Source organism: Chamaea fasciata, unplaced genomic scaffold, assembly GCF_029207755.1.
Source record: "Chamaea fasciata isolate MVZ Bird 193981 ecotype frontalis unplaced genomic scaffold, bChaFas1.0.hap1 SCAF_4, whole genome shotgun sequence".
In the NCBI taxonomy this organism is placed as follows: domain Eukaryota; kingdom Metazoa; phylum Chordata; class Aves; order Passeriformes; family Sylviidae; genus Chamaea; species Chamaea fasciata.
In genome coordinates, this window is record NW_027094089.1 from 3,793,658 (window position 1) to 3,811,618 (window position 17,961).

Below are 17,961 nucleotides of genomic sequence, written 5' to 3' on the forward strand. Positions count from 1 at the left end.
CTGTCTTATTTTCTATTAGTTCCAAGTCATTTGAAAGTAAGAGAGAGTCACAAACCACTAAGTTATTTGCTTGGAGAGAGGGCACTTTGTCAGAAAGATAAACCTCCATTTATTCAACTAAAGCAAAGTTCTTGTTGCTTTAGTCTTTGCTGGACATTAACATGAGAATACTTTGATTTCCTACAGCTGTCTTGAAAACCCTTACTACATTTAGTGCTATAAATACATAGCTTGTTGGCCGAATAACACAATTCCACTTATGACATTTCAATGTACCACACTGTAGGGGAATGTGTTACAGCATTTCTAGTTGGTTTGTCTGTAGCAAACGACATTAATAACTCCTAAGTTTACAAGTCATCTTGCAGAACTGATTGAAACAGCAGAATGCATGCCGTAACATTCAGAAGAGCCTATTCTGCCTTTTTTAAAAATAAAATCTGATGCATAAGCTAACGAAAAATATTTTAATTGATACAATTTTTTTAATTAATTACTTTTGGTTTTTTTAAAAAACTCCTTTGAAGAAGACAGGTTGTAAAATGACAGTTGCAGTGAATTAAGCCACTTTAAAATGTGCCTCCTTTATAGCAGAGGACTCAAATATTAAAAACCAAGCAAAAATTAATCACAAAATAAAAGTTTATTACTACTTCAAAACATTTCAAAAGCAGCCAAGACAGTACTAAAAAAAAAAAAAAGGAAAAATTAACACAGTAACAAGACTAAGATACAATACTATGCAATAGCAATACATCTTTCATAAGATTTATAAACAGGGTATCACTAGTTTAGAAAACATCTAACACTACATCTGTGGAAATAAATTTAAAGTTATCCCCATAGTAATATTTTAGAACAGTCACGTAGAAGCAAGGAAGCTGAAACTTAGGCCAATTTGTTGCTAATAGTGTCAATGACATTGTAAATGATCAATGTGATTACTGACATTTACAAATGAAATGGTACAAAAAAAGCAGTAAGGTTGGAAATAATCTGAAATAAGTTAAAGCGCTTTTGAAATAAGATATATACGCTTTCACGCGAAGGACTATGAAACAGGAGAACAGCAAACAAGAATTCTGCATTAAATTAAAATTGACCAAGAGAGAATATGGGAGAAGCAGTACAAGACAGACATTTGAACAAATATTGGATTCAAGTACAAAACCATTTACCATTTAAGTGCAAGGCTGAAATCACAAAGTAATGTTCTTTAAACTCTATTCCTAGACTAAATAAAGCTCAAAAATAATACTGCCTGCTTTCACTGTACACACAATAGTTCCACAGCATGTTGTAATAACTTTTGGTACAAACTTGTGTAAAGTTGATGTTTTAATCATTCGTTGCTGGTGGAATAGGATCTTTAAAATTGTTTAAGAGTTTGATGTTAATTAGACAGTTGATAGTCCCCAAGGTAAAACACTCCAGTCAATACAGTTGTCAAACACATTTTCTTACAGAAGTGTAAGAGAATTAATAAGGTATTGAACTACTGTTCCTGTGGGACAATCAGTACAGCAATAAAAACTATTATTTAAAGTCAGTATTTTGATTTTGCTACTCTGCATTTGCTGGAGAAAGATTGATGCCGAAGAAGTTGTTGTAGAAATAAAATGTGTCCTTTGGTTCAAAGTACTGCTGCAATCACTGTTAGAACAGTGTCCATTTTTTAAGACTGTACTGGTTATTGGAATTGCTAATTGCACCACAACTGCCCCCCTTCTGTTTGTAAAATTCTGTTCATCAGCTATTATCCCAGGAACCCCAGATTTATAGAGCTATCTACTCAAGGGTATACTTTTAACATGTGAATTTAAGTTCAGTATTTAAGACCGACTCACTGAAATGAGATCAGAAATTTTATTGTTCTCAGTAGAAACCAAAACTGTCCTAATATCATAATCTTTATATTTTTTTACTCTGCAAATGTCTCAAAAGAAAATACTAATTGAAGTCATTCCAACTTAAGTATGAAAACTGAAAGCCAGGTGAGTGAAATTACCTTCTCATGAACAGTTTTCCAACCTCACTGGGAATATGAGTGATACATATACACACAAAAACTCCACCTAGAAGTAACTGAAATTACTGAGGCTCACAAGAAAAAGCATCCTTAACAGTTTCAAAGTGGATACATTTGTATCACTTCAAGGACTCAGAAGAATCAACTTCAGCAAAGCTTGCCCTAAAAATGGAAGATGAGTTGCAGTATACTGTATATAACCACTCTATTCTAGGCCACCAGTCCTCAAAAATCCCCAATTCTTAGCAATGCAATAGATGTGTTTTCTAGCCACTTTGTTTTTAAAAAGAGTCTCAGCAGTAAAAGAGAAGCCACACAGAAAATAACAAAAATTTTGTCTCATGTGGTTTATATAAAAAGCTTTATGACTTTTAGAAATGCTTAAGGTTCACTTGAATATGTTTACACACAATCAGGAAGGATCTTGAATATTTATCAGTCATTTATCAGTCATGTGGCTCCTAACAAGTATTTGTATGTACATTGATAAGATACTATAGCTACATGCAATAGTTCAAGAAACCCAGATTTAACTCAGTAATTTCAGGCAGCCTGAATCTAAAGTTTAGGTAACACATATTTTTTTAAAAACTGGCAATTTTTTTTTTTTTTTTTGCAAGTTGCCTTAATAGATTAAAAAGGAGCATGATACTTCATCACCTGAAAAAAATAGTATGAATATATCTTATACAGGTAAAATATCTTATAAATAGAGTTAAACTGTATAAACATAAAAATCCAAAACCCAGATTCTTACATTGCCTCCATAAAGGGATAAAAGCTAAGACAGCTCTGCAATTATTCAAGTGAACCTTGTACCTCTCTTTTTGAGCCACTGTGAGAGACTAGTCCACACATCTTGGAAACGGCATATGCAGGACAAAAAGTGGTGTAATTTCCTGTACTCAGAATCTTTTTTCTTTTATTTCTGAGTTTTTAGCCTGTTACAAAAGGAGCTGCATTTATTGAAAAAAAAAAAAAAAGATAGCAAACTAAGGCTAACTTAGGTACATGTGACAAGTCAAGCACACAGTTTGCCAAGAAAAGCTCAGGAGGGAAATAAGCATGAAAATCTGGGTTTCTTCCTGTCTAGATAGAGCAAAGTTTGGTTGCTCAAAGTCATCAACTGGGAAGCTATCATCCCAGGAATTACACTCAAGTTAGAAAACAAAAGTGGGAATCAGAAGTATTTGCAAGGTATCACCCACTAACTCCTGAAGGCATAGAAGTTTGGCAGACAAGCATTTGCTGAAATACCCACTAATACTCACACTAACGAATATCACAACCACCTGAAATGTCAGTGCTCACAGGAGTCACACACCTGGAAGACACAACATTTTAATCGTTACCCCACAGCACCAGCCAAGTATTTGGAAAACACAAAGAACCACTTCCATTCCAACCAAAACAAGATCAAGAGCTGTCATATGCTTTTCCTGTAACGCAACAAGTAATCACCTATGCACTCAATACATGCGAGTAGTTAGGAAGGCAGTTCAAATGATTCCATACAGAGGCTTCATTCCATACACTCTGGGAAAAACCTGGGCTTACCAAAATGCTTGCCTTGGAAGCTACAAATAGTTTACAGCGTAGGCATCTCTTAATCTTTGCTCAAGAAATCCATTATCAGGCAGCACTGAGGCAGACACTGCACTGCCTTCTAACCAGCTCAGCTGTTTCAAGTGATTCTCATGAAAGACAAGTGCTGCTCACGTTGCATTGATCTACTGAGCTACACCTTCTTGCACATTTTGAGACCTAAAATGAAGAATCTTACATTCTTTTGATCTCTTAAGCCTGTGAGAAGGGAACAAGAAACAATGAAGGATTTTTCTTGTTCTGCTTTTCTCCACAGTACAGAACAAAAAGTTATTTAAAAACAAAAATATTATCTCAAGTGATGTCCAGTGACGTAAAAGTCTACAGCAATTTAAGGGACCTTGACAAAGCCCGGATTTCAGACTGCATTTTTCTTCCATGACTACCACCTCAAATATACAAACCATTCCCTTTGATAGCATGACTGTATTTATTCAGCAGGTATCCTTTATGAAGGGAGGAGACTGGCTATTTACTTTCATACTACAAAGAAGTTAAATTTCTAGTGGTTCAATATAAAAAAACCCAAACAAACCAAAACTTGAGGAAAGATGATGAACCCAAGAGGAAATCCAACCCAGAATTTTAAACACTGGTGTCCTTTGCCAGACACGGTGCAGTTACACCCTAACGCTTTACATAAAATAGCCTTGTTATAAATAGATAAATTATCAACATTTGACTTTTAAGCTGGCTTTCCTTTTTTCTTGGGTGGACCCTTGTAGCCTTTAGCCTTTCTTCTCAAGTTTCTCCTGTCTACAATGGGAACCTCAATTTCTGCCTCCTCGGAGCTGCTGTCAGCAGCCCTCTCTGCCACTGCCTGCGTGTAGTGATCCGCCTGCTCGGTGGGCTCCTCCGAGGGCTCCTCCAGCTGGTTCTTCTGTGCTTCCTGTCCAGAAGGCTGCTGGAAAGAAACACCCTCCAGTTCAACCATCACCAAAGAACCCTGACCTAAGGCAGCAGGGGCCTCCTGCGAGTTGTGCCCTGCCTCCTCATTCTGATCTTCTAATGAGGAAGGTAAGTTTTCAGGAACTGATTCTTCTGCTGCCTCAGTCACCATGGAGTTGGGCAGCCCGTTGTCAGAGGGCTCTTCCTTTGATGCTGAGGCAGCTGCATTTTCAGTGCTGGCCTTCTCAGATTCCTGCTGTTCTTCCGTTCCCTCCTTCTCTACCGATGCAACTTCTTCAGTCAGCATTTCTGAATCATTTTCATTTAAAGCCTATGGGTGGAGGGTGTCAAAACAATCAGAAGGAGAATTAGTTGAAGGTAAAAGACACTGAATAACTACTGCCTCTAGCTATCAACCTCAGAGGATACTTCAACATTTTTAATTCTATGAACACAACTTGACAAGGCTATTTTGTGACCTGCATTTCATAACCAGAGTTGCTCTCTTATTTTCAAATTGTTCAAAATAGTTGAATAGTTTGAGGTACAGAAAAAGCACTCTGATATTAATCCCAAGGGAAAAATATTTTAGACAATATGTGTATTTAGACAAATACAATTATTTCTTTGCTAGCATATAATAATCCTCTTTTGAACTACAAAAAAATAGTAAAACCTGTGTTCTGAAAGCAAAGGCATTTTAGCAGTAGTTAATTATTTGTACACCTCGTCAGGCAAGAATTGCTAGACAAAATAAGGATGTGGCTTTTCACTCTTACCAAACCAGTATTTTAGTGAGAAACAACAGTTTCATGACTGTCAAGGCAAACTGCTCCACACATATCGGGGTTTTTTGGGTATCACATGCATACAGGTCCCACTTCTGCACATGGGAATGGAAATGTTAGTGTATTCTCCCTATGGATTTACATCATCTGTCTTAATAATCGCTTCTCCCAATAACTTCATTCAATGTTAGGGGCTACTTTCTGTTACCAAAAGAAAAAAATCCCTGTGAGATACACACACACTTTGAAGTAGAAATGACTTCACATTTTGTTTCAGTTCTCTCACCTTCTCTGATTCAGTGTCTTCTGGAGATTTTGCGGGAGCATCAAGGGTTAGTGGAACAAACAGTGTCATGGGTTCTTTTCCTTGATTCTCAGACAGCAATTTTGATTCTCCACCTGGAACTTCATTTACTGTCTCCCCTTCAGCCACAAGTGAGGTCTTACCAGTTTCTTCTGCTACCTCACCATTAAGAGGTTCTGGTGGCATTTCCTAAAAAAAGCAAACCACATTTGTACACCAAGATTATACTCAGCTATTGTTCCCCAGTATTAATTGGTGTACATGTGATCTAAATTTGCAGCTTAATGTGAGAAGCAGATCGCTCAGATATCTAGAATTGTGTACTAAGGCAGCAGAACTTAATGCAGATTAGCTAATTGAGGCAGAGTATTAGTTTGCTGTTGTCAGCTGCACCTAAATATATGACCATAGCTTGCAGTCAGGAACCAAGAAAAGGAGTTTTAAAGGCATCTCTCATGCCTGCTGCAGTCATTCCTTGAACCCAACATGTGTAAGGTCCACTTTCTCATACATCAATAAGAGCATAAACCCATGAGGGCATTTCTAGGCACAAAGAATATTCAGAAATTTAAATTCAAGTTGCTAACAAGTTGAAGATAAAAGCTGGATTTAAAGTTGATGTTTAAATCCAACAGGCAAGTTTTAAGTGGAGAAGTAAAAAGAGCCAACAGAAGTCACTGAAGCATACCAGCTACTGACTTCTTAAATTTTTTTTTTTTCTTTACATTAGAGAGACTGGGTTAGATCTTGACCTTATCCTAGTTCTCTGGAATTTCTTATTAGGAGAAATCAATTAAGAAAATTAGTATGGCAGACAAGCTAGAAATTCACCTCACTGAACATCCTGTAAACTCTATTGTTTAAAATACATATGGCAAAATATTCCCTGAAACTAATTCTGTACTAGCCTTAACTTCTTAGATACACTTCTTAATAAAGCACTGCTGCAAAAAAAACAGAGCTGAGAGTCACATGGAGCAAGGTAGCAAGGGCCATAATTAGCAGAAACTGTATTCTAAACTTATCTGCTATTGCTATCCCATCCAGCTCACCTCTGTCTCATTTTGTTTCTCGCAGGGTGGTACATGCATTTCTGCTTCTAATACAGACTGGCCATCGTTTTCAACAATTATTTCCTCATCTTTCTCAACAGTATCCACCTTAGGCACTTCTACTTGGTCTTCGGAGCTTTCAGACGTGCGAGCAATAAGTTCCGGCCTGTAGCAGTTATTAAAATAAATCTTTTAGACTAATACGTAATTTTGGTGATCTCAGCAGGGAAATTCCTTCATGATCGACTACGTAGTGCATGCTTGCCACAGGAAATACCAATCAAGAAAACTAAATGCATCAAAAAATGGCTAACTCCTCATTAGGGAAAAAAAATATCAACCAGGAAAATGGGCAATTATAAAATTATATCTGTCTCACTTCCATTTTATGGGAAAGAAATCTGGAATTTCTCTAAGTTTGTTATTTTAAATTTAGAAAGCATTTATAAATAAATTATTTATATAAATAAATTATTATGCATAAAGTTATTATAAATTTAGGAAGTATTACATATTTGAGAGCTACAGAGTGTTAAGAAAAGCAGCAACTTTTTTTTTTCCCCCCACCCCCACTGCAGAAACAGCTTCAAGCTATGGAATATGAAAGCCACTTTATTTTTATAATCATTGAAAATACAGATATTACAAAGGCCATGACTGGAAAATAATTCAAGGCAATAAACATATCATGGGTGAGGAAGTTGCCATCAGCTAGGGATTACATTAGCAAACAGCTAAAGATCAAGTGCTGATGCACTGCGCCACTACTGCAGGGTGGTAACAGTAACTCAAATATTCAGTTCTCATTTTAGACAAACTGAAACTATTACATACAAGCAAAGAAAATGTGCATGCAGTGGATTTACAGGAGTCTACTTTGTGATCTCATAGTAAGGGCAGTACTGGAGGATTTTACCCTCCATGCCAGTTTTGAAATGAAGATCCTTCACAGGAAAGTGCACAACACAAGACCCTACTCCATTTGTTGGTGTGCATGGAAGGTAAGTACCAAACTGATACCTTGTTCTGTTGCCCTCATTTTAGCATAACAGCAACACCTCATTGGCTTAATTTTGCAAGGCCCAAAATTTGACATTCAGTATCAGGTTAGTCCTCTCACAAAGGAACCATCCAATTATTAGTAGTAACAGCATTTCTTAAGCTGTGGCAGCATCAAACTGTGCAACTTTAACCTGTTTGAACCAGCTTAGAGCAGCACACTGACAGTGCAGCACAGCAATACAGTATCTGTAATTCCACGGAGCAATTTAAACTCAAAAATTAGGCAGCACCTAGTTGCAGGCCTCAATTGCACAAAGAAAACGCCCACACCTAATTGTGTGTAAAGAAACTTCATGGAATAAGCTTGAGTGATTTCCTAGAAAATCAAGTTATCTCCAGTTTGCCAAAAAGAGGCTTTGGGGGTGGAAGTGGGCTTCTTTGGAAGAAAATGAAAGGGACACATACACAGGGAGCAGGGTGGGGTGGGCACACTGTGTCTATGAGGGAGGAAGGGGATATTTATTTCCTTCAAATAGATGTGCTGAATGGAAAGACAGTGCAAATTATTACTGCAAGCCCCGTCCTGTAAGAACTGTTATGGCACACAAGTCATACTATTCTTCACATCTACATCTGATGATTGTTACAGTGGTTACCATCATTTAAACTGGAATTGTTTTAGGCTCTTCTCAGGATGTTAGATCAGATATGATGGTTTAAAACATTGAGCAAAGGGCTTTCCTTTGAAGACATGGCTCCCTATAACACCTGTTATTAGCTGACAAGCAGTAACCAGCTCCCAAGCTGAACAGTCGGATCATATTTTACTGCAACATACCAATCATAACAAGAAGTCAGGAAGGAATACCTCCTCAAAGACCACAAAGAGTATTATGGATACAAATCCAGATACGTTCTCTCTAGAAACTATGCTGTGAATACATATTATTTACCATTGTACAGATTCAGTTACAACAGGACACTCGGCCTTCACTCTCTTCCTATTATTTCTGGTATCTGCTGAGCTTCCACTGGTACTGCATTTTGGTGCAATCACTCTACAAATGATGTCTCACTCTTCTTTCTTCCTTTCTTGCATCAGACTTTTAGCAATTTCAAAATCAAGCAAGTAAAGTAGGAATAAAGGAGAAGAAATAGCAGTTGCACACTCTGAGTAATGTAATGTAGTTTGTGACTGCCCAAGCAACAAAATAAGTAAAAATGGGCTCCTGGTACCTGCTTTTGGACACTTGAAGGGCGTTTTCCTCATCTCGTTGGGAAGTTTCAAGTCCAGGTTCCTGTCTATTCTTATTTATCCTCTGACGTTTTAAATGACCGCTTCGTGTCCAGACGGAAACAGGAGCTACATTAGGGTCTTAGGAGAGCAACATAAAAAGAAAATTCAAGTGAACAAATTCAGTCTAAGGTCTACATATAACCACCCCAAGCAAAATTGTGAAAGAAATTGAGTGCCACTAAAACAGCATTCCATCGTGGTACTTTTTTTCTGAATAGTATCTTTACCAAGACTCACAACAATTTTATCTGAATTCCTCTAAAAGGAAGTGAGTTGAACCTCAGCACCTTAGCAGAAAGCATGTTTTTTATGCCCATTTTACAGATGAATGAAGTAAAACAGAAAGCTGTAAAATAGCCTGCAAAACTATTGATCTATAGTAACTGCAATACTAATAAACAAGGTTATTTTTACCTTCAGATGTGCTTGCATGGACATCTGCTGGTTCTTTACCTTTTTGAGAGTCAGCCTGTGGTGCAAAAAGCAAAGCTGATGTTATTCTAAAATTTTCTGAATTGACTAAAACAACTTCATAATCCTACCTATGCTTGCATCTTTCTGAAGCACCATTTCATAGTAATGTTCCTATAAAAACAGCAGCTATAATAATTCTTAATTTATATCTTAAGTCTTCTGTCTTAACAAATTAAATATTTTTAAAAGTTATCTTTATGTCATGGATGATTAGTTTTTCTGTGTTCTACTTCTGGCCTCAATGTAGAAGATAAGATGCAAAGGTGACTTGTTACTATAAACAATACTACCAAGATTTTTCCTAAGAGTTCTGTTTATAGCAAGTGTCCACATAATTCAGTTTTAAGAGCCTCTTTCTGTTTGTTTCCTCTTTCTGTAGAATACCAAGGGACTCCACTGCAGTGGTTGGCAAAATTTAATTGTAAAGTCTTATTTTTATAGTTGTATCCTATTCTATAGTTTTATTTTTATCATGACATCCAACAGAATATGGCAATCCATGTAAAAAATAAGAAAAAACAGAACTTTGTGATTTATCAGTAATGCAGCTTACATGCACAGTCAGCACAAGAGGTTGCTTAGGTTCCTCTCCCTAGAGTTTTTTGTCTCCTGTTTCTCTACATCATCCCAATACCTTAATTTTTTTCTGCAAGTTAGCTGAGGATTCAGCACTTGATACAGTAAAGTGAGTTCAGAATCTACATATTAAAATAAAATTGTGTCTATTATATTTTCTTATCTGCTAGCAATAATCTGGAACAGCAATTATCAGCATCCCGGTCCACTTCTCCAGTCTCACTTCCAATACTGAAGTAGAAGAAGGCTGGCAAAAAGTGGCCATGTCTACATTCCGTTTTTTGAAGTAGTTTCAAGTATTAAATACATAAGAATTTGTAAACTAACAACAAATTATCCTAGAATCAAAATGCACTAAATAGGGAGCACTAAGTGAAAGGTGAAAATTAAAGTTGGGGAATATTTTTTCCTGGTTTGGGTGAAGGTGAGATATTTTATTTCCTTAAGGGGTCCAACGATTTTCAAACCATTGCTGAACTGCTTATGGACAGTGCAGATGCCAGTTTCAGAGCTGCCAGCAGTTTTACCAAGCTATGAGGAATTGCACCTCTTTGGTACCAATTGTCCTTTCCTCTGGAAAAAGGCAAAAGACAGGGCTTGACTTCTTAACTTGCAGCAACAAAAATCAAAAGAACTACTATCACTCTGCTATTTTCTCCAAGTATATCCTCTATAACAATCTCTATAATCAAAATGTGTAAGTTTTTTTAGATCATTTTGCTGATATGATCATTATTGGAATCTATCTAAAACTCAGAGATGAGGCTGGAGACACTGTTACAAATGAAATGCAACTAAGAGCTATTGCTTGAGGTCACTGAGATTAAAAACATCACTACTTTTCTGTCAATTTTGCTTTGGGAAAGGCTAATTTTCTCAACTGGGAAAACTTGACTTAAATTCCACATCTAAACTTTAAATATTAATATCTGAGAGTACTGATTTAGCCATTATTTCACATTTTTAATTAAAGCACTGACTTCTACAAAAGCATGGTCATGTCAATAATGCAGACAGTCCTTCAAGCATGCAAATACACGCTCGTGATACTTGGAGCTATAAATGATTGTCAAGCACATCCCGTGTGACTTCAGAACACAAATGAAATAAAGGAAGAGCTTCAAAATATATAGTGATCCAAATATATTCATGACCACATGTCCATGAGCAGCTGTAATTTCGTTGGTATATCAAATACAAAGAAAGCTGCAGTCTTTTTGTATGGACAAGGTATAACTCCCCATGCAAACTTAACATTATCCATTGTATTGAACTGTGACATGGATGTGTACCTCTAAAAACAGCCACTCTAAACAGTTTAATCTCAGAGACACTTGAAATACTCTCCTTTATCTAATCTGCTAGTAAACAGCTCAAATTCCAGACCCTGAATACTGCAGACTCTCTACAGGCATGGGGAAACCCCACCTGCCCACAAAAAGACAAAACAACAAAAAAGTCAAAATCAAAAAGCAAACCAAAAGCAGAAAAAAAACCCCACAAAAACTCAACAAAAAACAACAACTAAAAACCAAACAAACAAATAACAAAAAAACCAAAACAAACAAAAAACCCAAGCCAACAAAACAAAACCAAACCAGCGACCTATCTTAGTCATTAGCATTACATCACTGGGAAGCATTAAATCCACACAGAAAATAACAAAACAATTTATCTTTTATATATATTGTGGCAAATTCAGTTGTAATGATATGGGCAAAAATAATTTCTCATAACGGTTTTTTCAGTAACAATACAATCAAAAAAAGGAGGTAACAGACTGTGTACCTACACTTAGCTGTGTTTCTACCTCAGTCCTTGGTCCACTTGCTTCAGATGCTGCAGACTGACAAAAATTATCCTCTGCTTGCAAACTCTTATTCTCCTTCTTTGAGGCCTCCGCTGTGAAGATTTAAAAGAGGAAACAGAGAAAGAAAATTACAGTACCTTTATATAACAACTGTTTGTACTGCTTTCAACTGGGATAGGGCCACTTTTTTCCTAGTAGCTCATACAGTGCTCTGCCTTGAATTTAGTGTAAGATAACACACTGATGTTTTATTTGTGCCAAATAGAGGTTATCCTTATTCAAGGACTCTTCACTTTCTTATGTTAAGTGAACAGGTGCACAAGAAGCTGGGGAGGAGACACAGCCAGGACAACTGACCAAAGGAATATTCCATACCATGCTGTTAAACCCAGTATGTAAACTGGGAAGGGCTAACCACTGCAACTGCATTGTGCATCAACTCTCTCTCTCAGGTTTTATTTTTCTGGTTTTGTGGTCTCCCTTCTCATTATGATTATTGTCATATTATGCTTCTGTTTAATTTGATTTCAATTATTAAACTGCTCCTGTCTCAATCCAGAGGTTTTATGGGGTTTTTTTCAGAATCTCCTCCCCACCCCACTAAGGAGGAATGAGCAGACGTGTGGCACTTAGTTGCTTGTCAAGTGTGAAGGAAAGGTCTTCAAGGAAGATATCCCATGTTACCCAGGCAAGTGGACCACCATGGGGAGAGAGGTGACTAGTACCTGAGGGAGCTGGCTGTGTTAGAGATGATTTCCTGTGAGCCAAAGAAAGTGCAGTCACATACAGATCTAGACAAAGTCCAATGCACATAACCTGTGAAGGTTCTGGCTTCTTTTTCTCTACCAAGGTCGGGATTAATACACAGGAGTTGCAGTTCTCGTGTTCAGATTTGGATATTTATTATTTGTTGTCTATTTACAGACTCATGAGCCATGAGCTCTAACTAGCAAGTTAGAGAAATGAGGTAAAATGGAGTACCTCTCTATCTCTACGAGGCCTTTTGAAGGACAATCCATCCAATTATGAAATGCCACTGTCCTGGGTTGCAGTATAGGATGTGCACAAAGTATTCTATCACCATCTTCATGAACTGTTGAATCCAGGTGGGGCAGTTTTCCCAGAACCCCCCCCCCCCCCCCCCCACTCTGGGCCATTATCTTCTGTTAATGGCCCATCAGATGCCTTGCCCATGACTCACAGATAACTCCCTCCAGGAGCTCTCTCTGTTTAATGGGCCATCAAGGACCTCCTGCATGACCCATCATCCCATTGTGAGATGCTCCGCCCAGGGGGAGGAACCAAGCATTCTCACCTGGATATAATCTGGGGTTTGGGACAGTACAGGGGGCCCTTACCCACTGGATTCCCAGAAGACCAGAGCAACCAGACCTTTCTATGGGATCACTGCTTCAGGAAGACCACCTCATCTGGACTGCTTCCATCACCCTGCTCAGGTTGTATTCTGACTCTATCAGTGGTCTTTTGTATTATTGCATCTATTTTATTTTACTTTCTCTCCTTTCTTCCTATTAAATTGTATCTCTGACTTGGAGCCTCTCATTTGTTTTGCTTTCAAACCACTACAGCCACCTAATTTTTTTTTTACTTTATACCCAATAACTAACTACTTAAAGTCTCCAATGTGGACTCTATCAACCAATTACAGAAAACCACCCAAATCCATGAAGAAGAAGGAGAAGAAGGACTTAGACAACACCCAAAGTTCTCCATCTTGCCCTATACATTACTATATATTAAAATCTCAAATCTAAGTTTTTCACCCTGTGAGATCACACAATACTATTCAAACCACACACCTACAACCCCAGTGCTATCACTCAATTTTGGAAGCCTGTTCCATGGTCCCAAATCAAATGCAGTGCTCACTTCAGGGACAGTGCCCTTTAGAACAGAAAAACTGAAATTTTCAGCCTCCATGATTCCAACAATAACCCACATAGTAGACATTTGTATATGTAGCACACCATCCTCATCTGCTAACTCACTGCCTTTAATGACCTGGAGAGATGAAGAAGTACCCACGGTGGATGAAGTGGTTTGCAAACTCTGGGAATATAAAGAAAATCTCTCTTCCTACTTACGGGCTTGCCTCTCAGTTGTGAGAAAATCTGTTCAAAAAGTCTGATAAACAGCTCTAGGAGTTCCAGCAACAAAAGAAGACAAGTTCTACTCCCCACCTGTACAGACAAGTATCTCAGCTATTAAGAGAGCATTCTTTTGATAAAGAAAGAGGATGACTAGTACACACCATGGTTTTTAAAATCCTGTGGGACCACAGAAAGGATATGAAGAAATGAGATGGAAAATTCACCTCCACCTAGAGGCATGGGCCTGTGAACTGCAAGGAGAAACAATCACAAGTGTGGATTCTTCTGGGAAAATTGCTGCTCCAGGCTCCAGTAGGCAATTCCCCAGACAGAGTGGAATGGCTAATCTTACTCCTGATTCTATGGTAAAGAATTCTAATCCTTTTCCACAAGATGTGGGTGGAGAATTCTACATCCAGTACTACAGGGCCTTGCCTCCTGTCAGTGGAAGAAGAGGATCAGTTAAGTTCACTGGAATGTGAGGATCCAGTGGCCTAGAATGTCAAACCCACAAGAGTACAAGGCTCTAATGGACATTAGTGCAGAGTTTGCCATAATGCCATCATGCTGTAGAGAGGGAGAACCCATTTGTAGTGCTGGAGTGACAGAGAGACCCCAACAGCTGACTGCATTGGAGGCTGAGACCAGCCTGTCTGGGAATGAGGGGCAAAAGCCTCCACTGTCACTGACCCAGAGACTCTGTGCATCTTTGGCACAGATTGTTTCAGAAGAGGATATTTCAAGGACCCGAAAGACTATCACTGGGCTTTCATCACAGCTGCCTTGGAGACAGGGGAAAATAAGCATGTGTCTGCCTGCCATTTTCTCTCAGAGGACCCCTCTGTTGTGGGGTTGTTGAAGAATGACAGGTTGTCTTGGGTTTTGTAACCAAAAAAATGTTATTCTATTCCATCTACTGAAACCAGGTGGAGCAGTGTTGCTCAGACAGGTCAATGTTGCTTATCAGATGGAGCAATGTTGCTTATCTCTGTTCATTGTTCCACTACCCCCATGGGGATATCTTCTGTTAATGGACCATTAAAGCTTACCAATGACATGACACAGTACATCATCCCATTGTGAGATGCTCTACCCAGGGAGGAGGAGCCAAACCATCTTAACCTAGATAAAAAGGAACCACAAGTGTCACCAGTCATCCAGTTTTCCACAGGATTCCTGGAGGAAGACCGGACCCATCTCACCATTACTGTACTCTTTTTCTTCAACGGGACCATCTCTACTCCAACAGAACCACATCTGCCACTCCGGTAGGGCTTACTTTGGACTGCTTCCAACACCCTGACCAACAGGGTGTCAAGTTATATTTCTGACTCTGTCAGGGTTTTCTAGGATTTCTTGTTTGTTTGCTCACTTATTCTTCTGTACTACAACATTTGTATTTTTATATCCCTAGTAAAGAACTGCTATACCTATTCCCAAAATCTTTGCCTGACAGCCTTTTAATTGCAAATTTATAATAATTTGGAAAAGGGGGGGAGGGGCTTACATGCCAAGGGAGACTCCAATCTTCCCTGGCAGACACCTGTCTATCTAAACCAAGACACGGGCGCCAGTCACTGCTACAATGGTGCAGCAGCAGAAATACTGCCCCAACTCGATTGTCCAGAAATCTTGAAAGTGATCAAGGACTGGCCTGAAAAGATTTTGGAGTATCACTAGAGGAGGTGAACCCTTACTGAAGAGGACTCACTCTGTAAAAAATTATCAGAAAATGAGAAGAAATATGCCTTATTTAGTGATTGTTCTGCCACACTGCAGGAAAGGATCAGAGATCAAATCTCCTGCAACAAGTTGTTGAAGAAGGTGAACCAAGTGAGTTTGCAGAAGTGAGGCCATCCAGCTGGCTTTAGACACTGCTGAATGAGAAAAAATGGCCAATATTTTAGTTCTATACTGACTTGTGTAGTGGCAAATGCCCTGTGGGGCGGTTGCAGGGACGGAGGCAGAGCAACTGGCACCAAAAGCCTAAGGCCACCAGAGCTGCCACATTGTGACAAGGTACTGCTGTCAAGCTGGAGAACCTGGCTGTGAAAGTACCTTGCACAGAGACTGATGCACCCAAGAAATGGCCACAGAGGAACCTCAGAACAACCAGAAAGTGCAACAAACTGCCAAGATTGAAGTGACTCAGGAGGAGCAGAATTGTCAACAGAAGGGAAAATTATTTCTATCTTGGTGCACCCATGACACCTCAGATAACCAAGGAGGAGATGCAAATTATAGGTGGACACATGACCCAGGGGTGGACTCAACCATAAACACAATTGCACAGATTAGCCATGAACGTGAAACATGCACTGCAATTAAACAGGCCAGGTGGTTAAAGCCTCTCTAGTATGGAGAATGACAACTGAAACAGAAATATGGGGAGACTGGGCAGATGGACTATATCCCCCTCCCCCCTAAATTCCAAGGAAAATGTCATGTAATGGTGGAAGAAATCACTAGAGAGAAGAGAATATAACCTGAACCCCATGCCACCACCAGGAGCAGTGGGCCTTAAGAAGGAAACCTTAAGAAGATGACACAGTGTCCCAAAAATTCCAGAATGAGACAGTGGGATTAATTTCCTAAACAACATCACAGACAACTGGGCCACAGACCATGGCATTGAGTGGGACCATCACACCCTCTGTCATGCACCAGCCTGTTACAGACTGTTACCCATTTATCCTGGAGCAGTGGGTAGCAGGACCTTCAAATATTGGGACACACATTTAGCAGAAGCCACCTGTTTAGCAAACACTAGGGAATTTGACAGTCAGTCTGGCAGGGCACAGTCTGAACTTACACACATTGTAGAAAGGGATAAATTTCCTGTAGGGTGTGTAAATATGTAGTGAGAAACAGTCTGCATTATTCATGCTTCAGGAAAAGGCAAAATAATTTGTGGAACTGAATTTGCTCAAGCACCTGAGTCCTCTTAGCAGGTAATGCAGGAAGATGGGGAAGTCCATTGCATTCCTTATGGGGATTTGATTTTGGGTGAGAGTAACCAGTAAATTAAATTGCATAATGTTAATTCCCATATTACACTTTATACTGTCTCTTTTATGGTTATATGCCCATCACTGAACTGGGTATCTCACAGCACCTGTTTTCACCATTCTGAATTTGGGGATCTGAACCCAACTCCCATACAATTGCCATATCAAGGGTATTACAGTAAAAATAATCCAGACCAGTGAAGAATTTACTTTGTGAAATTGAACAAATGCAGTGGTGATGGAAGAAGAACTGGCTCCAGCATGCAACAATCCAAGTTGATGCAGAATCTTTTCTGCCCTGAAAGACTGTTATGACAGATGAAGCTCAAAGTCATGGACTAAAGGAAAGTGACATTTTAGAGGGATGGCCCATAGAATAAGGCAATGATACAGGCGTGTGATGTGTGTGTATATATCAGAAGACTGGAAAGGTAATGGTGAACTGCAAAGAACAGGACCTGGGTATGACTTAATAGAAGACACAGAAAATAAGGAGTGGATATCATCCTGCTTTCAAAAGGGATAGAATTAATTTTCTTCCTAGAAGCTGGCATAGTGCTGCATTTTGAGTTTAGTATGAGAATGATATCGATAATACACTGTCTTCAGTGCTGCTGAGTAGTGTTTATCCTGTGTCAAGGATTTTTCAGTTTCCCATGCTTTGCCAGTGAGCAGGTGCACAAGAAGCTGGGAGCAGCCATAGCTGGAATATCTGGCCTGAACTGGCCACAGGCATATTCCACACCACAGAACATCACGTTCAATATATAAACTGGGGATAGTTGGCTAGAAGGGGCTGCTTGGGATTGGCTCAGCATCTGTCAGCCTGTAGTGAGCAACTGCACTGTGCACCACTTCTCTCTCTTGGGTTTTATTTCTCCATTTTTGTCTCCTTTTTCATTATATTTATTATATTTTTTCTTATTTTCATTGTTAAACTCTTCTTATCTCAACCCACAGGTTTTGCTTTTTTTTCAGACTCTCTCTCCTATCCCACTGGGGGGAGAGAGGGTGAAC

At 38.9% G+C, this 17,961-nt stretch overlaps 1 protein-coding gene across 2 annotated transcripts in view; it reads right to left on the bottom strand.

Annotated features, from left to right (window-relative positions):
- Positions 1–624: 624 nt before the first annotated feature.
- The window catches only part of FAM169A (family with sequence similarity 169 member A), a 40,034-nt gene continuing 22,697 nt past the window's right edge, over positions 625–17,961 (bottom strand). For both annotated transcript variants that reach the window (XM_066180747.1, XM_066180746.1), the window contains exons 8-13: positions 11,808–11,917; positions 9,380–9,434; positions 8,905–9,043; positions 6,667–6,832; positions 5,597–5,803; positions 625–4,853 (exon numbers count right to left, since the gene is read on the bottom strand). In XM_066180747.1, the coding sequence (XP_066036844.1) occupies positions 4,320–4,853; positions 5,597–5,803; positions 6,667–6,832; positions 8,905–9,043; positions 9,380–9,434; positions 11,808–11,917 (1,211 nt within the window). In that variant the 3' untranslated portion in view covers positions 625–4,319. The remainder of the gene's footprint in view (positions 4,854–5,596; positions 5,804–6,666; positions 6,833–8,904; positions 9,044–9,379; positions 9,435–11,807; positions 11,918–17,961) is intronic.